The 24,961-nt window shown below is 44.4% G+C and overlaps 1 protein-coding gene across 4 annotated transcripts in view; it reads left to right on the top strand.

Annotated features, from left to right (window-relative positions):
* SMAD2 (SMAD family member 2) overlaps window positions 1-14,701 on the top strand; it is a 90,284-nt gene extending 75,583 nt beyond the window's left edge. For 3 of the 4 annotated variants that reach the window (XM_039544507.1, XM_039544504.1, XM_039544506.1), the window contains exons 7-11: window positions 2,490-2,543; window positions 4,194-4,406; window positions 5,666-5,803; window positions 5,968-6,112; window positions 12,755-13,395. In XM_039544507.1, the coding sequence (XP_039400441.1) occupies window positions 2,490-2,543; window positions 4,194-4,406; window positions 5,666-5,803; window positions 5,968-6,112; window positions 12,755-12,878 (674 nt within the window). In that variant the 3' untranslated portion in view covers window positions 12,879-13,395. Of the gene's footprint in view, window positions 1-2,489; window positions 2,544-4,193; window positions 4,407-5,665; window positions 5,804-5,967; window positions 6,113-12,754 lie in introns of all 4 variants that reach the window. The other variant, XM_039544505.1, reaches the window with a different exon arrangement.
* The last annotated feature ends 10,260 nt before the right edge of the window (window positions 14,702-24,961 follow it).

The raw sequence follows: 24,961 nt of genomic DNA, 5'->3' as shown, positions 1-24,961 counted from the left end.
AATCTCTTCTGAAATTTCAATACCAATTTAATATGAACAATGGCTATATGGAAATGACTTCTTACAAAAGAACATAACTATCCCAGGTAGTTTCAAGGATGAATCAGACTGGGGCATACTTGCCACTATCTTGCCAGACTATCCTGAAAAGAGCATCTTGTAGATGTTTATATTAGCCAAAGAAGTTGACACATCCTGCTTTTGTTTCCAGAAGTCTAGGGGGCTGCTTGATCTGGTCTGCTTAATGAAATAGTATGACCATTTTGAAAACCTTATTCTATATAACATTTTTTCCTGTTGTGCTCATCACCAGGGTGTGAGAGCATCAACAGTGAATCTGTCTTCGCAAGTACCTCTGATGTAGAGAAGTATTCCCATTTGACACATAGGGAATGGAGGCAGAGATTAAGTGAATTTGGTCAAGGTCACACGGGAAGACTGGTAGAGCTGAGAGTAAAACTCTGATCTCGTTGGTCCTGGTCCATTGCCTTAACTGTAAGATTCCCTGACTGGCAGTTAGACGTCCCCATAACTTTGCATGATTAGTGCTTGATGCTACCAGTGCTGATGATAGAATATATGTAAAATCAGTTGCAAAAGGCAATTGCTAATCTCATTTAGCCAGTAACATGGGGCAAAAGACTAATCCAGTCTTGCTCACTATGTACTCTTGGAGGAATTCTGTGCCAAAAAATGAATTCTGCACACAATTTTTTAAAATTCTGCATATTTTTGTCAAAATAACACTACATAATCATGCCAGTTTCAATTATTTTGGTAACTTATTTCAAAATACCTGTCAGAAACTGTCTGTAACAACACAGACAAAGAGAAATTTTCCCCCAGGAATAGAGTTAAAGAAACCTCTACAACAACTCAGTTCCTGTTCCTGTCACACATCACCTCCATATTGGTGCACATAAAAAAAATTCATTCCGCACGTGGACGTAAAAAATTAGAGGGAACCCTGGTCAGCACTGTTACCTCTGGATGAGAAGTTCCTGCTGATAGTTTATCCTGGCAGTCTGTGTTTAATGTTGGCAGTCTTACTTAAATTGGACTCTAACTGTGCTAGTTTAGATAAGGGCTGCAGTGCCTCAGCAGTATATACTTGATGCCTTAGTTAAAAGGCTAACCTGCTAGAACAGGGGTTGGCAACCTCTGGCGGGTGGCTCACCAGGGTAAGCACCCTGCTGGGCTGGGCCGGTTTGTTTACCTGCCGCGTCAGCAGGTTTGGCCGATTGCGGCTCCCACTGGCCGCGGTTCGCTGTCCCAGGCCAATGGGGGTGACATGGGCGAGGGATGTGCTGGCCGCGGCTTCCCGCCACCCCCATTGGCCTGGGACAGTGAACCACGGCCAGTGGGAGCTGCGATTGGCCGAACCTGCCGATGCGGCAGGTAAACAAACCGCCCCGGACCCTGGCGAGCCGCGTGCCAGAGGTTGCTGATCCCTGTGCTAGAAGCAACCTTGTGTTTTGTGTCTTTGCCTCTTTCCCCTGTATTTCTTCTCTAGTCCATAGTAGACTGTGCAGGAGAGTTCGTGTTTCTTTTCTCAGTCTTTCTTCATCCTTCCATAAAGAATAGTCTTTTAAATATATAATCCCAGTTATGTCATTTCCAAAGACATGCCTGGCCTCCAGTGAGAGTTTGGATCTCAAAGCTTCCTAAAACCTCTGTATTTGTCACATCTACCTTCTTTTCTAGCTGTCCTCACTGGAAGTCAAGCTTGAAGCCACTGGTTTCCACAGTCGATTAAAAATAAACAAAATATACATGAGGATTTAAGATATAATCACATGCGGTGAATGTAATGTGAGTTCCTGCCAAATACTTAAGATTTCACCATTAAAGGTGTTTAATACAGTAGAACCTCAGTTATGTACATCAGAGTTACAAACTGATTAGTCAACTACACACCTCCTTTGGAACTGGAAGTATGCAATCAGGCAGCAGAGACCAAAAAGAGCAAATACTGTACAGTACTGTGTTAAACGTAAACTAACAAAAAAAGGGAAAGATTTAAAAAAAAAATTTTTTTTGACAAGGTAAGGAAACTGTCTATACTTGTTTCATTTAAATTGAGATGATTAAAAGCAGCATTTTTCTTCTGCATAGTAAAGTGTCAAAGCTATATTATGTTAATGTTCAGTTGTAAACTTTTGGAAGAACCACCATAATGTTTTGTTCAGAGTTCTGAACAGCCTGGGGAACAGAGGCCGTCATAACTCTAAGGTACCTACTGTACTAACAAAAAGCAAAAGTAGCTTCTAAAGTGTGTATACAGTTGGGCAATCGTGTATTGATATTTTAAACTAAGGATAAGGCACTTCATTTCTGAGTTTTATTTCGACTACGGAACACCATACTTCTCCATATGCTAGCATTATATTACAATATTATTCTTGGTAATGAACTACAAACACATCTGATATCTTGCAACCAGTTTTCCAGATTAAAATTATCTAAAATATTCTGAATTATTTCTACAGGATCTCCAGCAGAGCTATCTCCTAGTACTCTCTCCCCAGTTAATCATAGCCTGGGTAAGCTGGAAATACTTCACTTTTAACTGTTTCCTAAATCATGTGCTTTGTATATGTATCAGCATAAGTCTTTCTCCTTTTTTTGGGTGCTGATCATTCACAGAAGGGTGGAATCTGTATTAGAAGGAAGCAGTGTCATGGTTAGCTCTCACTAATGGTACCTTTGCTAAAACTCAGGTTTAATTGCAAAGATGTTAAATGCAAATAAGTGTGGTACTCTTTTTCTTGTAACTGCTGGGACCTTGGGAAAGGGTAGAATGGCTGAGGCTATGCAAGAATGATGGGAGCAGGAAGGGAATTTTACTTGTAAGAATAAATTACTGAAGACATCAGTTGGTAGCTGTAATGTTTCCATATACATATAGCTGCCAGATAACAGGGGCTGCTAAAAATCTCTCCAGCACTGTAGTAGCTGCCTAGACTTGACTGCTATCACACTGCTGCTTTAGTATGCTAGTGCACTTACACAGTAGTGTCACCTGTGGCTACAAGGGAACAGCTGCTTCCTCCTACCTCTGTCTTGCTGAGGTGTCATCAACTGTCTGCTGCATAACTATTAGGAAGAATTACAAAGGGCCACAGACTCGCCTGACTTGGCCAGGCATGGGGAAGGGCATGTGGCAGGAAAATCAAGAGAAGCTGTGTTGGGAAAAGCAACCTCTGAAGGTGAAAATGGGAAAAATAACTCAGGGCGATGACTCGGAAGGTACAACGGAAGAGATTTGGGTGGTGAAGAAGAGGCTAGAAGGGGAAAACTAACAATCAAATGGGACAGTGTAGAAAGGCAAAGGTTTTTTCCTAAGACCCCAATATTCTTATCAGTGGCCCTGTGTTTTGGACATTCAATGTAGAATTGTAAACTAATCCTCCTACTGGATTATATAGTTATTGGTTCAAATTGATTTGTCTTGGCAATAGCTCATGAGCTATAATCAATCAGTAACTAAGTTTTCATTTTCTATAGATCATGCAGAGAGAATTTCCTCCTCACAGCCCATATTCTGCACAGGAACATAACACTGTTATACTGTGGACTAATTGTCTATCCAGTACAGTATCCTGTGACTGAGTGGCAAGTAACAAATGCTACAGAAATAGTTATGGCATAGCCTGACCACAAAAAAAAAAAAAGTTTCCTCTCAAGCCAACCTTTAACTATTGGTCGTTATGTTCTGAAACAAGTGTTTTTAATATCCCCTCACCCTGCCCTTCCCCCACCCCAAGCATGTACTGTAACACTGAGATACTCCTGTTATCCATATGAATGGGTAATGCCTTATCAGTTTTAAAGCTACTGCTTTTTAAAAGGAATATCCTCTTATCCTTGTATTATGAAAAGTTAATAGATGCTCCCAATGTATCTTCCATATAAAATCTTTATTTTGTATACTTTTATAACGTACATTGTTTGTCTCCGAGAACAAGCCCAGTCCCTTCAATCTCTTTAATTAGTTTTTCCATGCCCCTCATCATTCTCACCCATCTCTAAGCCCTTTAATCCAGGAGAGGGAACACCCTCACACGATCACTGCTTATTCAGTAGATTTGAGCAACTGCTGTTTATAACTGAGGAAATAAAGAGCGGGGTAAAAATTTTTTTTAAACATCTGTTTCATTATCACAGGAATTCTCACTTTTTCTTGTTTTCAGACTTACAGCCAGTTACTTATTCAGAGCCTGCGTTTTGGTGTTCAATAGCGTATTATGAACTGAATCAGAGAGTGGGAGAAACCTTCCATGCATCACAGCCTTCCCTGACTGTGGATGGTTTTACAGACCCGTCAAATTCAGAAAGATTTTGTCTAGGTTTGCTCTCCAACGTTAACAGAAATGCCACGGTGGAAATGACAAGGCGACACATAGGTATGTTCTAAATCTTGTAACCATCTCTTTAAGGGTAATGGCACTTACCTGAATAGAGCTGGATGGTTTTTGCTAAGTTCTGAGTGTTGCAGCTTAAATTGGATCAGCATAGGACTTGGACATTATTAAATGAGAACAATAAACGAAACAAGCAACGTTTAATAAAATTCTAGCAGTACTGAATTGTGTTGTGACTCTGGCCTTTCATTAGAGCTGTTGGTGGTGGGGGAGGGGCAGAAGTCAACTTGCAAAGCTTAAACTTCTATTTTGCTGGATTTCAATGTGGATTTTTTTGGTGAAATCTTTCATGTTAAATCAAAACTTTCAAAAAGCAATTGTGGTTTAAAAGTCAGTTGTTTATGAAAACTTTAGATTTTTGGTAACTACCAGCATACAATTTAACTGCTCAAGCAAAACTGTCAGTAAAAAGAGATCCAATTGGGAACCCCTAGAACAATAAGCAAATATTTTTTTTAAAGAAATGGAATTACAAAAAAATAAAAATCACTTTTCATAGTGCGTCTCCTTGCTGAATGAGCTATTACATTAGCAATAGCTTGCCATTAGAAATATGTTGTTTATATGAAAATAACTAATTCAGATCAGGTATTTTTCTAGACAGGAGAGCTAGTTCATATTAAGTAGGAGCAGGAAGAGGCTGCCTTTTTGTAAGAGCCAAATGAAGTCTTGTGGTGCCTGTGACAAACTGGGGTAGGGGTGGGGTAGGAGTCTATTCAGTGTGAGGAAGGCCTTGGAGGTGAGAGGAAGTAGCAGACTATCCATGAGCCTTGTTCTTCTTCAGAGTATTGTGGCACATGCTGCTTCACCTACCACACTAGTATTTATACTAAAATCAACAAGATTTAATAAGAAAGTTAATCTACTTGTTTTAATTGCAAGTATTGCTTCAAGAGAGAGAGTATGTGAGGAATCAGCATTGCCTTCAAACTTTGATTCTGATTGCTTTGCTTTGTCTCAAAGTACTAAATAAAAGGAAGAAAGTCTGTTCTTGACAATAAATTCTTTCTTCTCGTTCAAGAACAATACATTCTAGGGTTGTGGGAGGAGGAATTCTTCTTACCACATCCTGCTCTCACTACAGGTGTCAGCTGGCGATATGGCCATATTGCCAGCTTAACTGATTCACCTTGCAGTTCTGGGGGGGGGGAGTTGGCCCTCAGTGAAATAAAGAAGTCTTCTAATGTGTCAACCAGTTCAGATCATATCATTAAGTGAAGCTTCTACTAATCTTGTTTCAGGAAGGGGAGTCCGTCTGTATTACATTGGTGGGGAAGTTTTTGCTGAGTGCCTAAGTGATAGCGCAATCTTCGTTCAGAGCCCCAATTGTAATCAAAGATATGGCTGGCATCCTGCAACGGTATGCAAAATTCCACCAGGTAAGAGCACAAGTACAAGATATACTAATCAAGAAATGGAGTAAATTTAAATGCACTGTCTTCCTATTAACTTCTAGAAGTTGGCTGTTCACATTGCCCTTTTAGGAAAGCCTGCAAGTATGCATGGGCTGTAGTTTTCTAAACCTTTTTTTTCCTCTTCATAGGATGCAACCTGAAGATCTTTAATAACCAGGAATTTGCTGCTCTTCTGGCTCAATCTGTGAATCAGGGTTTTGAAGCAGTGTATCAGCTAACTAGAATGTGTACCATAAGAATGAGTTTTGTTAAAGGATGGGGGGCTGAATACAGGTATGAAACATTCATTTTTACTTTTAAATTTACTCTAATCAATTTTCTCCCCTTCCTCCTGTCTCACTAATGCCCCAGCTTGAAAGGCAGATGATTAGACTGCCACCACTATTAGGAATACACGGTCAGCAAATAAAACAAGAGAATACAGTTATGTTTCTTCTTCGAGTGTGTTCCACAATAGGTGTGCATGCTCGCCATGTGCACCGGTGCCGGAAGTTTTTCCCCTACCAGTACCCATAGGGGAGCGCCATAGCGACCCCTGGAGTGGCGCCTCCATGGTGCAGTATAAGGGGTGCTGTGTGCTCCCCCCACCCTCAGTTCCTCCTTGCTGTCAGTGAAAGTGCTTCAGAACTGCTCTGCTCCAGCTTTGCTGTAGCTCATCCCCAAAACTGCTTGTTCGTTCAGTATAGAGTACCTGTAGTGAGTGAATGCGTGTGCGCTCGGACTGGGGTCTGCCCTGTGCCCCGGGTTTTAAGTCATGTGACACTTGTAGACAATCTATGCCAGTGAATGATCCGCACGCAGACTGTTTACACTGTTTGGGGGAAACCCATCTCAGCGATCACTGCAAGATTTGCAAGTTGTTTAAGCCTTAGACTAAGAGAGAAAGGGACTTCAGGCTCCGGGCTATTCTGATGGAGATGGCTCCGGCGTGCCACACTGAGTCGGCCCAGGCACCGCGGTGTCAGTGTGCGGCGACCCTTCGGCGCCATCGACTACTCGGCACTGCTCCCCATCCACGGGGCACGCCAAGAAGGTTAGGAAGAGGCCTTCTTCACTGCAGCACTGGAGTAAACCTGGGACAGAGGCTAGACCCATGTTGGGCAGTCCTCACAACTGTTCATCGCCTCGGCCAAGCATATGAAAGGTCAGCTGATCTCCACTCAGCGGCTCTCCAACTGGACCACCTTGTGCATCTGTACCTGTTATGACCTAGTGGGAATACCTCTGCCACCAATTGTGAAGGCCACCAATTGCGCAGGCCTCGTCGGCTGCCTTTTTGGCCCATGTCCCCATTCAGGACATTTGTAGGGCTGCCACATGGTCTTCCGTACACACGTTCACCTCTCATTATGTGATTGTCTCTCAGTCCGGGGAGGATGCCAGGTTTGGCAGGGCCGTTCTCTGTCCTGAGAGTTTGTGGACTCCTTCCCACCTCCAACAGATATAGCTTGGAATCACCTAATGTGGAATACACATGAGCAATCACTCGAAGAAGAAAAGACACTTTCGAGATGTGTTGCTCATGTCTATTTCACATCCTGCTCTCCTTCTCCTCTGTCGGAGTTGTCTGGCAAGAAGGAACTGAGGCTGAGGGGAGCTCGCAGCGCCCCTCATACCGTACCATGGAGGTGCCACTCCAGGGGTTGCTAGGGCGCTCCCCTACGGGTACTGCTAGGGGAAAAACTTCTGGCACCGGTGCACGTGGCAAGCACGCACGCCTATTGTAGAATAGACGTGAGCAACACATCTCAAAGAAAACCAGTTACAGAAAAGGTCACTGTCTTTTCTATGGGAGTGAGTGTTCTCAAACCCTTATGGATCAATATGTTAATTTGTCTCACATTGCAGTAAACTAGCTTTTCTGATAAAAGTGTGGTGTTCTAGAAATTAGATTTAACTTCTTACATCTGATCTTGCTTACTGTGGTGGAACCTCTCTCCACCATCTGGTGACTTTGAAGTTTGTGCTGTGATTACTTGCCTTTTTGTAAGATCTACATAAAGCCATTGTGTCTCAGTGCTGCTCCATGTGGAGTGTAATGAGCTGCTTAAGATGTGATGTTGTTTTCAAATGATGGTAACCAAGGAATAAATTTGGAATGACTCTTTCAATAAGTGTATTATAAAGAATAGAACAGCTAGAGCACGCATGTTTGGGAGATGGGAAAGAGTTTGGAACTCATTGTGGAAAACGTAACTATGCAGGAATATGATAACTTTGTATGTGTTTGTGTAGTAAAACTGCTAAGAACAGTTTTACGAATGGAAATTTTTTTTTAATTCATTGTTGAATTTATTCCAGTTATGTTCTCAATTGGGGCAAATTAAATCTATAGAGGAAAGGGTTCTTTATAAAGTACAATATGGGAATTCAGGAGGAACAGCATCTGACTTATATGAGCTGAGAAGCTCTGCAGAAAAATTTGGATTACTTTGTCCCTGGGGGGAGAGGTGTGCGATCAATTTAAAAAAAAACCCTCAAATGTCTGAAGTTTTCCACAGAAAGAATAGGGAATTGATATATGAAACATCTCTACAATATGTAATTACTGTAAAATGGAATTATTTCAGGCTTTGAAGGTGTATATTTAATGCTGCCTAGGTTCTACTGATGCTTTGTCACCATTTTGGGTTTAAAAATGGATCCGTCCCAAGTTTCAGATCGGGATCTGAGATAAAACGAGGAATTTGAGTCATGGAATAAACTGGAAGTGCTTCTGTTAGGAAGAGGTAAACTAGAGGGAAAACTGGCCCAAGTTTAGAGCTGGGAGTTGGCTCAAAGGGATTGTGTACATTAAAGCAAAATTAAATACAACATTATTTTTAATCTCATTTAGCTATACTGATTTTAGTGTTCAAACTGCAGAGAGCCAAAACTTGAAGCACACAGAGCTTCATAAAGAGAGAAGGGCGTGCCGAAGGTTGCAGTGGTAAGGGTATTTTGTGTGTGTGTGTGCGCGTGTTGAATTTTAAATGGCTAATAAACGTTGGGTCTGCAAGATCCAGTGGAGCTATTGGTAGAGTGGCTAAGTAACTATTCCTTACTGAAAAGGAAAGGATGCTAATCTAGTTTCTCTGCATCTGTATGTTTTGACAGAGAATATTAAGTTCTTGGTGGCTTATGGATAATAAACACTTCTAGGCAAGATAACTGGCTAATCTATGTTGTCTAGTAGCAAATTTAAGCCGTTGCCAGTTTTTTATGAGCTAGGTAAGTTACAAAGCTAGGTTAGATGAGTGAACAAAGGTGAGTTAGGACTATTTGTAGGTAAAAGTAAAAACAGGATTGTATGTAAATGATTGGTCTTGGAGAAGTCTCTTGGTTATCTGTAATATTTAGTGTCATCTACAAGTTTCATAATTTAAGTGGTGTAGTTAAGGCAGGAGGATATTTACAGCTATACAGGATAATCTTGATTCAGGTAAGTGGTCTGAGGTGCCTAAATGTAAGATGATGAAATTAAGTAGAATTTATCAGCCTTGTGAAACTTCCAAAATTACATCCCTGGGAAGGTCAAGATAAGCAAGGATGAATCAGTGCCTAACTTAAGAACAAAAGCTTGCATTAACGCGTTTCTGTCTGGTAGTAGGACTGGCTGTTTTGGTAGACAAAATGTTTGTTCTTTGCTTGACATGATGGTTTGTATGTGTTGCATGAATCTAAAGAAGCAATTATAGGGCCCAGGTTAGAACACATGAACTTGCTGTCCAATTTTAGTACCTTTTTATTTGAAGAAAGGTAGTCCAGTTGAGGAGATATAGTAATGGGCTACATGGAACTTCTGTTCTGTTTTAAAGAGGACTAAATGGATTGTATTTCCTTGAGATGAGAGAGGAGATTTTTATGCCAGGTACATTTTGTTCTGGCATAAATATATAGCAGGGGTCGGCAGCCTTTCAGAAGTGGTGTGCCGAGTCTTCATTTATTCACTTTAATTTAAGGTTTTGCGTGCCGGTAATACTTTTGAATGTTTTTTAGAAGGTCTCTCTCTAAGTCTATATATTATATAACTAAACTATTGTTGTATTGTAAAATAAACAAGGTTTTCAAAGTGTTTAAGAAGCTTCATTTAAAATTAAATTAAAATGTTGATCTTACCCCGCCGGCCCGCTCAGCCCGCTGCTGGTCTGGGCTTCTGTTCACCTAGGGCGGCAGCAGGCTGAGTGGAGCCTGCAGCCGGGACCTCAGCTGGCAAGGGTCCGGCAGCCAGAACCCCAGACCGGCAGCTGGCTGTGCGGGGCCGGTGGCCAGGACCCCAGACCGGCAGCAGGCTGAGCGGCTCAGCCCTCTGCCGCTCAGGGGTTCCATCCGCCGGCTCCTGCCAGCCGGGATCCTGGCTGCTGGACCCGCTCAGCCCGCTGCCGGTCTGGGGTCCTGGCCCTGCCCACATACAGTGGGTACCTACCTTCTCCCTGGTTCTGGCCCATTCTCTTCCTCTCTCTGCACTGAGCTGAGGGCATGCGAGTGCACTGAGCACAGGGCTGGGGGTGAAGGGTCTGGCCAGGAGCTAGAAAGAGGGAGGGGGCTCAGGGTTGGGGCAGGAGGTTTGGGTGTGGGGCACTTAGCTGGGCAGCTCCCATTTGGTGCGAGGGGTGTAGATGGGACTGTGTGTGGGGGGGGTACGGGTACAGGAGCTCCCGTTTGGTGCTCAGGTGGGGGTGGGAATGAGGGGGTGCATGGGATGGGAGGGGCTGGGGATGTGTTGGGGTGCTAGAGTCAGGGCTGGGGTCGTGGGGCAGGTGAAGGAGTCAGAGGGCTGGGTGTATATGAGGGGAGGCACAGGGCTCAGGGCAGGGGCCTTGGGGGGTCTGCGGGGCTCAGGGCGGAGGGCTGGTGTGTGTGTGTGTGTGGGGTGGGGGGGTCAGGGCAGAGGCCTGGGATGTGTGTCTGGGGGGCTGGTCAGGGCAAGGGGCAGGAGGGGATATGCCCCCTATTCCACACACACCCTTCCCCAAGGCCCTGCCTCTGCCTTCTTCTCTGCCTCCGCCAGGAGCAGCGAGCATGCTGACTCTGCTCCTTCCCGACCCCTCCCTCGCAAGGGCCATCGACCCCTCCCTCACAAGGGCCATCAGGAGGGACGGAGAGGTGGAGGAGGGGCAGGAACCCAGCACACTAGGGAAGAAGAGGCAGGGGAGCCGGCAGGACCAAGCTTCTGCCCCCGCGGAGGGGAGAGCGGAGGGCAGAGAAGAGCAGGCCAGGCCGCGCTGGGCTGAGCAGGGCAGGATTTTTAATGGCACGCTGCTGCTTGCCAGGACTCTGTCAGGCAGCAGCGTGCCATAGGTAACCGACCCCTGGTATATAGTATCAAGATGGCGAAGTAGTCCAGAATGCACTTTGATAGAGGGTGGACATTGCCTCATTTCTTCTACAGAATGTAAAATCACAATAAATATCACCTTGGTCCGTTGGGATGCTGGTCTAATAACTTTTTTCTGCTTTTACACTTCCTCTTATTTATACAAATAAAGTTGGAAAAAAGCATGTTGTAAACTCGTAGTGGTGGTCCTGGTGACAAAAGTAGAAGTCATCAGGATTGCTTGCTTAACTGCTGGCTCTGTTGCATTATGACTCCTCGTTCTGAGTGTAAGGTAGCTATAAATACCAGGGGGAAAAAAATCTATAAAACTACTTAGCAACAGTGGACCTAATCCTGCAGTCCTAGGTCAGGAAAACTCCCATGGATTTCACCTGAGTCTGGCCCTCACCCACTCAAGGCCTGATCTCCTACAGACCTGTGAAGTGAAATAACTGCTCAAGTATAATACATCTTGTACTTGGATACCACCTTTTTCTCTTAAGAAATTACTTGAGAGAACCTCTTTTGAATAGCACAGGGGTCCCCAACGTGGTGCCTGCGGGCGGTGGAGCATCCGCCGAAATGCCACCGAATTTCTGCGGCGTTTTGGCAGCGATGCCTCTCGATGACGCCACTTGCCACTGACAAGTGACGTTGTCGAGAGGCACCGCCACCGAAATGCCGCAGAAATTTGGCGCCCACCAAAAGAAATGGTTGGGGACCACTGGAATAGCAGGTCTCTAAAATAGGAGTATTGGGAGTTAAGATTGTTACTTTAAAAATTTAATGAAGCCTCAGCAACAGAGTGCCATAAATAAAAAGCTTGACATGTGAAAAAATGCACATTTCCCTAGTCTATTATAGAAGTATAAAATTTTGAAGTTGTTTGAGGAAATTAAAATACACTACAGAGAAGTTACAGGAAATCAGCAGAGATGATGTTTGGTGTTTCTGCAAGATAACACTTAACCTGTGTAACCACACGCTCAGTTATGATGCACTTGTTTCTAGCACAGCTTCCTTAAAATTTTCTCTGCAGCAACTTTTATAATCGGCAGATCTGACACTTTCTTTTGGTTACAGTATTACTATTACTTAGCTGTATTGGCTCTGTTGTTCTAATCCTTGTGCATAAATAATAAACTAGTTTGTCAAGTTCCAGTCAACTACCTGTGCAAACCCTTTGAAGGCAAGGGGGGTTACTTAAGCTTTTTCCTGTGTGCTTAATGTCACCTTCAGGACTTTTTAATATTAGTGAGTTTGAGAAGTTTAAATATCAGCTTGACTCAAATATGGGTATCAGGTTGAGTTTGTAGGGTGGACAGTCTGGTTTTAAAAATAAATCTATATACAAGTAAAGCTGATCTCCTTCTAATGTGACAGTTGGACCAAAAGCCACAAAGCCAATTTAATCTTGGTGTATGTGGAGATTAATATTGAACCCCTAAGGTACAGCTGTAGCTTGTACATATTTGCGAAGAATCTTTTTCCAAGAAGTTTCATTTTTGTAGTGCTTTAGTCTTCTCTCTCACTTTTTGTTTTTTGTTTTTTTTGTTTGAAACACACCTATACAGGCGTCCAAAGTCTCTTGGTAACGTCTTTTCCTCTTTCTTCTCCAGACGGCAAACAGTAACAAGCACTCCTTGCTGGATTGAACTCCATCTGAATGGACCTCTACAATGGTTGGACAAAGTATTGACTCAGATGGGCTCTCCTTCAGTACGCTGCTCCAGCATGTCGTAAAACACCTTCCTCTGTTACCAGTGGGCTAAATATCAAGTCCAGTCAACAGACTTAATATAACAGCTCGTCTTAGTATTTGTGTGTGGTTCCCATGAACTGTTTACTATTCAAAAAGATTTTTAAAAAAAAAACAAAAAAAAACAGCACTTGAGGTCTCATCAATTAAAGCACCTTGTGGATTCTGTTTCCTGTACTCTGATACTAGATGAAAATTTAGTGTATAGAAACACCTTCTGAAGGAGGAAGGGACAGTCCTAAAGACTCTTAATGGTGTTTTCATTGGGTGTATAATTGAGTGTCCTAAAGGTTTATCAATAACATGAATAGTTGCGTATATGTACAGGTAATGTATCATGATCTCCAATATCACAGTATTGTGCTGTTCTACATTTTTAGTACCCATAAACAGATGTGTGCTCTTTTTAATTTTGGGCAAACTTCTGATAAAATTCCAAGTTCTCTCTAATCCTATATTCTTTTTATATTTTTTATATATGCAGGTTTTAAAGTTCTCCTTAAAAAAAAAAAAAAGAGGTGGGGTGGGGTGGGGGGAAGCCGACTTTCCTTGTAGAAAAAGCTTAACTTTTTGCTGCCTTCTTGAAAATCCCTCCTTTGGAAGGGAAAGAAATGCCTGAGTTTCATCTCTGAAATCTTAAACACTTTGTATAGTTAATGGGGCCCAAAATGAATTTATATTGTAAATTCTGAGTCTACCCATCACACTAGGAGCCTACTACTTCCCCTCCCCATCCAAAGTAATGCATCTGTTGCCGGCAATAGATGCATTGACACTGCCGGCACTGAGGCGTTTGTGACTTTTTTTGTACTTCAAATCATTAAGAGCAAATACTTTATTCAGTGCTACTATAAATTTTCATTTCATGAAAGAGACTTATGTAAACCTACAAGCTATTGGCTTACCCCTTTACACCTATATTTTAAATAGATGTCACTTAAATCTTGAGTTTACTTTTTGAACCCAAATACCTTTAAACAGCTTTCCCCAGGGATAAACTAGACTCTTCCATGTAGGTTTTAAATAGATGCAGCTTTTAAACATATTTAGTGATGGAATGTAAACTCTTTGATCTGAGTGGCTTTGTATGGCTTAGTTACATACCAGATCATATGCATTCATTATGAAATAATGAGCCTTGTAAAAGTAGGTGCTTCTGCAAAACCTCTAGGGTAGTGGTTGCTGAGGTATGACCAGCAAAGGAGGATTTTTAGGTTCTTCAATACAGTGCATGTTATTGTGAACCCTTGGACACTACATCTGCACCATACTAAAAATATCTGAATTATATTCTACAAATAAGTCTGGGTTGGGGAAGGGTTGGGAAACTGTATAGAAGGGTTATTCTGACTTGAAAAATATACATCTTACTAACAATCTTGTGATCTAGCTGTCTGTCATTCTTTTGTTATTGTGGCAGTAGCAGGATTGCCTTTGTCTGGTTTTCCTCTCCCCTCATTCTTTCATTCATTACACTAGTACTGTACTTTGTAAGTACAGCTAGTGATTACTTAGCTTTGAGAACAAAATGTGGCCAGTGTTACAGCTTTTAATCAGTTGACTGAATTGAAGATAGTGATGGATATTTTTATGCCATAATAAATAGGGCATATAAGCAATACCAAAAATTAAGCCTTGAAAAAGTGGGCCAGGCAATTTTTAAAAATTTGGAAATGCATTTACCAGTTTGTGGTAGTTTTACCAGTAGACTGATGTATTGGTAGAACTTGTGAACCTAAGAAATAAGCTTCATGCGTGTTGCATTTGCCTAATATGTGAATACACTAATAAAAGTTCTAATTCTCATGATGGTGGTTTTTATTAATGTTTGACAGCGGCCATATCCCACAACCACTCTACTTAGTGAATTATCTTATGGAAGAGAAGTCATTTCAGTCTCAACATTCACACTAGCCCAAGTTTGCTCTAATTCATTTTAGAGTTTTCTGCCTTATCTCCCCTTCTGGGAGAAAATAAAGTAATGCAGCATTCAAAATGAGTTCAAAAGCAAAATTACTATCTTCTGTATTGTGTTGAGGGGGAGAACTAAATTCAAGGAAACCAGAATTAATGGCAGGAGAATTTGCACTGTGTGAGATTAGTTAGGTACATATTAGACGGAGCTTAAGGTAAATCTGAAGTAATATCCTTTATTGGAACAACTGTCATACTTAATCATGTTTTGTATCATCTGTTTAGAACTTGAAGATTTCTTAGTCTACATTTAACAAAGAAAACTTTCCAAACTGTAAATAAAAGTGGAAGTCACTTTTTGTGGCAAATATCCAAATTGGATCATAAGTAGTAGGTCAGAGGTTGTCTTTTTTCCAGAGAAGTAGCTAGAGAAAAGTGACACTCTGGGTGAAAGACAAAATGGTTTTGCCATCACATAAATTGCACTTATGAACAGTCTGAAACTTGGATAAGCTATGTGGCCTGATGCTGAGGTCATACGCTGTGCATTTGTGGTTTTGTCCCTTCCAGCTTTGACACAACTATTGCTCACTTCATTTTGAACACTACAGTAACCCTGATTAGTGTCATTTTTTTGGCACATCCTCCTATCCAGTGTACAAGGAACCTACAAATACTTATCAGTGGACCTGTGGAGCTTAAATGAAAGCTTAGACTTCCACATACATGATTCCAGTAACTTCAAGAAAAACATGAAATATCCTGAGACTCACAATTTAATTTGTAAGCACTGGCAACACAGCTTTATATCTGTGCCTCTGTTCCCCTCCCTTTGTATATGTTGTCTATTTTTATATTGTAAACTCTTTTCAGCAGGGCTTCTCTTGCTATAGCTTTCTATGGTGCCTTGCTCAAAGGGGAGTCCCTAGTTCCTATTGGAACTTCTAGGGATATGTCTACACAGCGCATGGCAAGCAAGTCTCTCAGCATGAGTTGACTGACTTGGGCTTGCACTTGTGCTCTAAAAATACCTGTATAGACAGCGCTTTGAAGTTGCAGCTCAGGCTGCAGATTGGGCTTCAAAGCCTGAGCAGCAGCCCAAGCTGCAGCTTCAAAGCACTGTCTACACTGGTATTTTCAAAGCACCAGTGCAAGCCCTGCAAGACCAAGTCTGTTGATCCAGGCTGGGAGGCTGTGCGCTGTGGGTTATGTCGCCATATACCCTAAGTGCCACTGTAATGCAAATAATTTGGAGCATGATGGAAGTTTTTAATGGTGTCTTGCAGTTAAGGCACTGGATTAAAAGTGAGGACATCTGGCGGTCAACTTCTGACTTCCCCCAAGGGCACCGCCTGTGGATGTTACGTAGTCATTGTGCCTTAACTTCTAAACACAGGTGTTTATAAGATCACCCATGACAGTAGAAGCTGAGCACCTTTTCATGTGTAAGAAGAAAAGAGTAATCTTAGGTTAATTCATATAACAGAATCGACATTATGTATACATAATATACCTCACTAAGCCTCTTATTTTCAAGTATCCAACAACTCCATGTTGAGAGAGAGCCTGATGTTTTCTGGGATTGAGCTGACTATCACATAATAGTTCTAAATTCTGGGTTCAGTGTGGCATGTTTTAACCTTTGATCTTTCAAACTTAGTTGTGGTGTCAGCTTTTTTTCACAAAGTATACTGAGGTTTTACTGCAGCTGGGTTTTGAGTTAAAGTATGGTGAAATCAATTTTCACTTTACTCCACCCAGACCAAATGTTTATTTTTTATTTGAAGTACAAAATTTGTTCCAGTAAAGGCAACACTGCTTGAGTATAACCAAATTCCGGATACTTGGATATTCAAGATTTTATCTCGTTATGTGCATTTTAATAAAGCACTGTTTCATTGGAAGAAATCTCCATTTAATAGATAATAATATGCATGCCATGTTAAAAAGCACTTCTAGGAAGATATACGTGAAGAATTTATTTTGACTGCTTCCAATTTAATGGCCTATTTGTAGCTATGAAATGCATTAGTGAAGTGTATATCTCCTAAATCTAAACGTGTAATTTAGAATATGCACACTATTCATATTTTAAAATGTTCATATAACCAGTGCTCATATTGTACTTCCTACTTGATATCTTGTCTGTCTTCAGATTGTGATCTCCACAAGGTAGGGAGTGTGCCTTCTGTTTGGAAAGCACCTAGCTCATTGTAGAAGTTACTGGAAAGATCACCAGATTTACGAAGAATGGAACCGGGGCTCCAAAACTGAAAACAGGTTTTGATGTGGCCTGATGGGCCGCATTCAGAATTCAGGACGCAGCACAGGCGACTGCACACAGCACAGGCAATTGCAATAAGAAAGGCGGATGATAACCTTTTGGTCAAACCTCAGTGCTCTTCCTAGTCGATCACAGGATCCTGCTGACCTACACAGAAGTCTTCGTGGAAGTGGATGGCAAAGAACCAGATTGGCATTTCTTTGAAAGGAGCAGTCGGAGCCAGAGTGGTGAGGGATGGCTGCTCTTCAAAAGACTGGAGTCTCACAAGGATCAGTCTTGTTCTTTCTCCTTTCAGTATGCGATCCTTGTGAGGTGTGATAGTGATATGGTAACTGCCCACAGCTGTACGTTTGTCTAAAGCCATAAAAGAAGGGCACGGCCAGCAGCAATGGAAGTAGCTATATGAAAATCTTAGCTGGCAGCTGCTCTGCCCAGAGGAGACAGAACTTTGCAATGTCAGGAAGAGGAGAAACTCTTAGAGGAGTTTGCGTAGAACCTGCCTCGGACTCCCATAGGTGGCACCTGTGGTGGATAGCTGTCAAGCAGCAGTGTAGCATTGGCTTTGCTAGATTAATTCCTGCTTCTTGATAGTCAAGTAGTGGTCAAGAAGCAACTCTGGATTGGCAAGAAAAAGGCTTGTTCCTCTTTGGATGGGGTTTTCGGAACAATTCTCTCCATTCTGGATTGTATTTCTGCAGCATGACGTCTCCCACGATTCTGATACATATAAGCTATTCTGCTCCTGTCTGCAGTTTCTGCAGGCAGTTCGAACCTCTAGTACAGCCTGTGCTAGCCATGCCCCTGCCCTCTAGCTTGTTGCCAGAACTGCCTCCTAAGTAGCGGTTCACTTGGCTCCTCATGTTGGAGTCACAAAACAGAGCTGGGAGGGCAATGTGTGCCCTCCCTATTCTCAGGCAGGTCCTGGCGCTGCTAGAGCATGGGGCGCCGAGTCAGACAGGCCAGTTGGGTCTCCCACGGCCCCCAAGAAGTCACGACTTCAACACAGAAAAGCCCGAGCAGGAGCTGCAAAGCATATAGATCAGGCCATAGATGAGGAGGACTTCAGCTAGCCGGGCTAGAGGATAAGTCCTAGGACAGTACAGGACCAGAAAGACACAACCCTTAAAGGGCACCACGTCCCCCTCCCATAAGTACTAAATTCCCTGGGGAGAAGCAGGATTCGTATTCAGCTCCCCTTCTTCCCAAATCAAACCAACTCTAGTAATGAGACCCTATCCCCTAGGGCAGGGGGAGTGGGACTCTGAAGGGAAGGACATTGGGGGAGACTCATCCAGAATGCTGAAGGTGCTGCATAAAACAAACGGCAAGAGACCACACCCTGGCCACAGCTGGGTGGCAGTGCCCACTAAGTAGGTCAAAATGGCTTAAAAAAAAAAGTCAAAGTCTTCCCCCTCCCCCAAGGTGTTCATCCTTGGGCTCAACCCCCTCCTCCCTCCACTAAGGAAGGAGAGTTCTCCAATTCTGGCTCTGAGCAGAACATGGGTGGGTGGGAATGCAGCAAAGGTTCTTCTCCCCCCCCGCCCCCTTCCCCCATTGAAATGTTTGAAATTGTGTGCAGACGGGTTGCATCCACAATCCAGATCCAACCTGAACAGGCTCACAAGGACAAGCCTAAAAGCAAATATCATCAGCCTTCTAAATTCTGCTGCACCCATCCTTTGAGAATGTGATCACACTCAGAAATGGGAAAAATCTGACACCAGTGAATGCATAAGCAGGCATGCACTTAGATATTACAAGTTGTGAGACCAAAAAAATGCCATCCCAGTTATACCAAATATTGATGCTCCAGGGACATCTTTCCCAAAGATGCAACTGAAGGGAAGGCCCCCCTCAGAAGGGACTTGGAGGCTTTTTCAGCCAGCCTTGCCCCTAGCAGCTGCACAAGCGTCACAATGTCCTGGCCGGACGACCGTAAAGCCATGAAGGATAAAGATCTTCCAGATTTCTGGTCTTCACTTAAGAAAATTTACCTAGCAACAGCCTTTGGGGCAGATGGCACAATGGATGCAATGAGATTTCCAGTCAAGACCATGGGATCCTGCTTAGCCAGAAGCCACATCTGGGTTTGCCCTGGAAGATCAATGCTCTGAAAACTACAGACTGGGGGGAATAGCCCATTTTTATCAGAATTGTAGGAGATGCTGCTAGCAGAATTGTAAATTTCTCCTCCTCCTACCCCAGCTCCAGGAGTGTCCAATGGGAGGAAAAAACACCTAGTAGTTAGCCAGGCACATGGCAGAACTGGTGGGGGAGAGAACACCTTCCTAATGAGGTAAGAATATGTGCTTAGACTCAGAGGCACTATGCAGTGTAGGATGCGAAGTGTGGGAGGTGAGCTGGCGTTGGGGACTGGAAAGGACTAACAAAACGATGAGAGTGGAGTGATGGGGTTGAAGGAAAGGAGAGAGAAAGTGATATAGTTGCTGGAAGAACCTGAATGTTTGAGAGAGTTTCCTGCAGCAAGTATGAGAACTGAGAGTGAAAGCCAAAGCTCCCGATACAGAAATAGGTAAGTATAGTCATCTTAAAAACAATTTGCACTAATTAAAGAATATAGAACCAATGCAATTGTAACTTGCGATGGGAGCATAACTTTGGAATGGAAAGAATCTGTGGTACCCATCCTAAGCAGAGGCTTTTTACAAAGCATCCATCCCAGGGCCAATGTGAAGAGAGGTCTGGTCACAGTCCTCCACGACCACTGATCCTGAAGAACAGGATTTTGCTGCTGCTTTGCCTCACCAGAGAGTGCTCAAAACAATCAGCCCAGTTCTTGGAAGAATTCCAACACTTGCCCAAATGAGACTTTTCTTATTTGTTTATAAATATTTCTCTTAACATGGGGTTATCAGAATTGTAGAAGAGGGACCTCAAGAGGTCATATATTCCTGTCCCCTGCACTGCAGTGGCTTTAGGAACTGCAGTCCAGGGTCCCACACCGCTCCCAAAAGCGGCTGGCTGCTGGCAGGTCTCTACAGCCCGGGTGGTGGTGATGGGGGTGGGGAGGTGGCTCCACACGCTGCCCCCATCCCCAGCACTGTTCCCACAGCTCCTGTTGGCTGGATGGCACTTGCAGGTGTGGGCAGCACACTGAGACCCGCTGAACCAAACGCCCTCCCAGCCCCCGCATGCCCTCGTGCCCCCCAACCCCCTTCCCCAGCCTGGAGCTGCCTCCTGCACCCAAACTCCCTCCCAGAAAGAAACTAAAGATAACAGCTGTTCTAAGGTAAAAGTAGGCTACTTTGAATTAACATAATATATTCGACATGTTTTAAAACTGAAATGTAACCACAGGATGGCGTTGTTAATTAAAAGGCAAGTTTAGTATAGCGTTAATTGTGATCATTTTGTTTTAAACTAGGAAAAAGACTATACAGGGTCTCCACAAAATCTAATAGCCCCGGGCCCACAGCAAGGCAGGACTATGTAATAACTAGACCATTCCTTACAGGTGTTTGTTTTAAACCATAGACCGTTCCTTACAGAGATTTGTTCTTAAAAACCTCCAATGATGGAGATTCCACAACCTCCCTAGGCAGTTTATTCCAGTGTTTAACTACCCTGATGATTAGGAAGTTTTTCCTCATGTCCAACCTAAACCTCCCTTGCTGCAATTTAAGCCCATTGCTTCTTGTCCTATTCTCAAAGGTTAACAAGAACATTTTTTTCCCTCCTTCCTCATATGTACTTGAATACTGTTATCGTGTCCCCTCTCAGTCTTCTCTTTTCCAGACTAAACAAACCCAATGTTTTCAATCTTCCTTCATAGATCAGGTTTTCTAGACCTTTAATCATTTTTGTTGCTCTCCTCTGGACTTTCCAATTTGTCCACATCTTTCCTGAAATGTGGCACAGAGTATTCCAGTTGAGGGCTAATCAGGATGAAATAGAGCGGAAGAATTACTTGTGTCTTGCTTACAACACCCCTGCTAATGCATCCCAGAATGATGGTACACTGTTGACTCCATATTTAGCTTGTGATCCACTATGACCCTCAGCTCCCTTTCTGCAGCACTCCTTCCTAGGCAGTCATTTCCCATTTTGTATGTGTGCAACTGATTGTTCCTTCCTAAGTGGAGTACTTTGCATTTGTCCTTATTGAATTTGATCCTATTTCCTTCAGACCATTTCTCCCGATCATTTTGAATTTTAATCCTATTCTCCAAAGCACTTGCAACCCCTCCCATCTTGGTACTGTCTGCAAACTTTAGAAGTGTCCTCTCTATGCCAGGGGCTCTCAACCTTTTTCTTTCTGAGCCCGCTTTCCCCAACATGCTATAAAAACTCCAGGGCCCAGCAGGGGTATGTGTGCGCCCAGGGGGTGGGGGAGATGAGACTCGGAGCTCCAGCCACCGGGCAGGGGTGGAGGTCCCCTCAGACATAGGTGTAGTTTGATTTCTATTTTGGGGGATGGGCCCCGGGGAAGGAGCACTATCTCCATCCCCTGACTCACCTCAGCAGGCCACCCAGCCTGTCTGGGTTGTGGAGGGAGGGGTGCAACCAAAAATTCTTCGAGTGTTTGCTCGTCCATTCCATATTAGGTGTGCGTGCTCGCCACATGCACCTGTGCTGGAACTTTTTCCATCAGTAGTATCCGTAGGGGACCAGCTATGGCGCCGTCTGTCTCCCTCCCCCCCCCCCCCCCGAGTTTCTTCTTGCTGCCAGTGACGATGCTGGAGCGTCTGGTGCTTCAGCTAGCATTGCACTTCGTTCAGTGTTTCTTACGAACGTTTTCCTGCAAAAGAGTTGTACCTAGTTAATAGTTCCCTTACTGTTAGTTCTAATTTAGTCCATCCCGGATGGGACTTGGCCTAAAGACGGGGCATACCCCGGTCCCCAGACTTTAAGCCCTGTGATCATTGTAGGCGGCCTATGCCAATCAGCAACCCGCACAGTAGTTGAAGGTGTCTGGGCAAAGTGCACATAAGTGACAAGTGTCACATCTGTAAATCCTTTAAACCGCGGACAAAAAAGGAGAGAGACATCTGTCTCGGGGTGCTCCTGATGGAGTCAGCGCTAACTCCGGCACCGGAGCAGCAGTCTGACTGCCCCAAGCACCACCATGTTGGTGGGGAGTGCCCTGTGGGTGCCGTCTAAGCTGGCATCAGTCTTCCTCCCCAGATCCGGCCAAGAGCCGAAGAGGACTGCAAGGGGAAGATCTCCCACTTCCCGTAAGGTAAAGGAGAGGGCCAGAGGAGAGCTAAGGCCTGTGCTGGGCGGCTCAGCACCTCCATCAGGGTGTCGGACCCCAGCTCATGTCAAGTGGTCCAGCCCATCCCATACTATGCCTGCCACACTGGACAGTGATGAGGGCCTCAGTCAACCAGAAGTCCCGTGGACACTTGAGATCCTGCCATTACTGGTGCCACCCACACCGGCTATGGTGGCACCCAGGTCCAGGGGTAAACCCACCTTGGGACCTCCCCATGTGTCCCTGCCTCAGTGGCATCGCTCCCTATCGCGAGGGACATCCTGCCAGCGCTCGCCCACCTGGAGCCATCATGCCTCGGAAGTAGGGAGGCAGACTCAGTGAAGCTCTTTGGTCTCCAGACCCTGGGCACCAACAGCTGGATTGGGTGCGCAGCTCGCTGGTAATCTGGTGCAGACCTCCAGAGGTACGTGTCCCCTGGCAAGAGCATCGAGATCATTCCTTCGTGTCTCTAATGTCTTGGCACTGATCACACGACTGATCATTTGAGCAAAGGCACCGGTCACTGACCTGCCGACACTTGTCACCAAGATGCGGATCCCCATGGTCGGGGAGATCCTCCCGACCACTGGCCCTCTCCTGCTTGAGATCCTATTACCGGTTGAGCAGCATGAGGCGTAGATTGCTGGATTGCCGATGCACCAAATGCCACCGATCTCAGAGATCCTGCACGAGAAACTCTTCTTGGACAGTTCTACGTCAAGACGTAGCAGCTGGCACCGCACAGAGAAGGGCTGCTGGGTCGCCTGAACATGGTCACCTGACAGTCACCACCCTGGTTCTGGCTCCGGCATGGAGGAGTAGTCCTTGACATCGAGACAAGCCCTGGCACCGGTGGTACTGTCTACATCATTGGCACCGCAACCAACCCCCTGACCCCAAGGCCAGTAGCTGGCAGCCTGGTGCCCCTGAAAGTCTCTTGGGGGTTTACAAAGCCTTTGCAGGCCATCCAGGCAGTGTTGGGGGCCTCAGTAGGCCGCCCTCCTCTGGAGGTAGAGGCCCCAGAAAGGAAGGCCCCAGGAAGGAGGACCCAGGGGAATAGTCGACTGGATCACCAGGGGATGTGGCAAATCCCATGGCACCAGCTTCTTCCTCCTTGTCGCCAGATGAAGCGATTACGGGTCCCCCTCACCTAGTTCCATAAGGTGATGCTAAGTCTCATCAGGAGCTATTGAAAAGGGTCGTCTCCAACCTGGGGCTCCAGGCTGAGGAACTAGAGGAGCTGTCGGACTCCCTGTTGGACGTCCTCTGCTCCATGACATCTGCTAAAGTGGCTTTGCCCCTACGTGAAGGGCTAGTGAAAATCACTGATGCCTTATGGCGACCCCCTCCCCCGCCCCCCATTTCAAAAAGGGCTGAGTGCAAATACTTTGTGCCAGCTAAAGGTCATGAGTACCTGGACGCTCACCCGGCCCCAAACTCCCTTGTACTTGAGGCTGTTAATCAGGGTCAGCCAGGGCTATGCCCAAAAATAAAGACTCAGACTGGATCTGTTTGGGCGAATAATTTATTTGTCTTCCAGCCTTCAGTTGAGAGTGGCCAACCACCAAGCCCTCCTCAGCTGCTACGACTATAACGTGTGGCAGGCCATGGCCAAGTTCGAGGCATCGCTTCCCGAAGGGTCCGGGAAGGAATTCTGGGTGATCCTCGAGGATCCTCCAGGCAACTGCAGACACAGCGGATTCCGTGGCTCAAACCATGTCCTCAGCCATCTCCATGCGGCGGGCACCCTGGCTGCTCCTCTCTGGCCTGTCGACTGAAGCTCAGCAGTCGATGCAGGACTTCCCCTTCGACGGCCAGGCCCTGTTTGCAGGGCACGCAGACGGTAAGCTGCATGGACTATAAAAGACTCCCGCACTACACTGAAAACTCGAGGGCTGTACGGTGCTTTGGGAGGTGCTCTGGACTGCTTGTAAGTTCTTATAATGATCACCAACAGATGTGTTTCCATTTGCTTATGTAGCAAAAAGATGGAGGTCATCCCACTAAACAATAACTTGGGGGGAAAAACAGGAAATGGTTTGTATTTTTAAAAGAACTTTCCCAAGTACCAAAGGCCACCCTCCTTCTCCTAACACACAGGGATTTTCAGGAAACAATCCCATACAACAAAAAAGCCTCAAAAGAGAGTTAGGCTGTACTTCATTTACTTATTGTGGACCTGGCCAACTGCTCTTGCTATTTTAAATTAGATTTCATTTGAAGAAAAAATTGGTGGTAGCCCCGGGCCATGAAAATTTGAAATCAAGACCTTTTTTTTACAAAAGGAAAAACTGTGTGCAATTTGCAATGCAAAAGCTAATGAAATCCATATTCCATGGAGCATGTACAGTGAAATTTTATGAACATGAAAGGAAGTGTTCATAAGTAAGTTAATACTCACTGACAGAGGAAGAGTCTCTCTCTGCCACTGTGGTACAGAGCCTGAACAATGCACTGTTTGATGCTGTTGGCTAGGAACAGATATTTTATGTCAAACAATATTTTGTTGATTGTATTCTTTAAAGCGGTTCATTCCAGCACTCTAGGGCTAGATCCTGTGCTGGGGAAAAATTGGCATGACTTGACCGAAGTCATGGAAGCTGCACCAATTTACATCAGCTAAGTATCTGGCCCAAAGTGTCCATAGGAGTCTT

Source organism: Mauremys reevesii, linkage group 6 (assembly GCF_016161935.1).
Source record: "Mauremys reevesii isolate NIE-2019 linkage group 6, ASM1616193v1, whole genome shotgun sequence".
Lineage (NCBI taxonomy): Eukaryota > Metazoa > Chordata > Testudines > Geoemydidae > Mauremys > Mauremys reevesii.
This window is presented reverse-complemented; position numbering and strand designations above follow the sequence as displayed.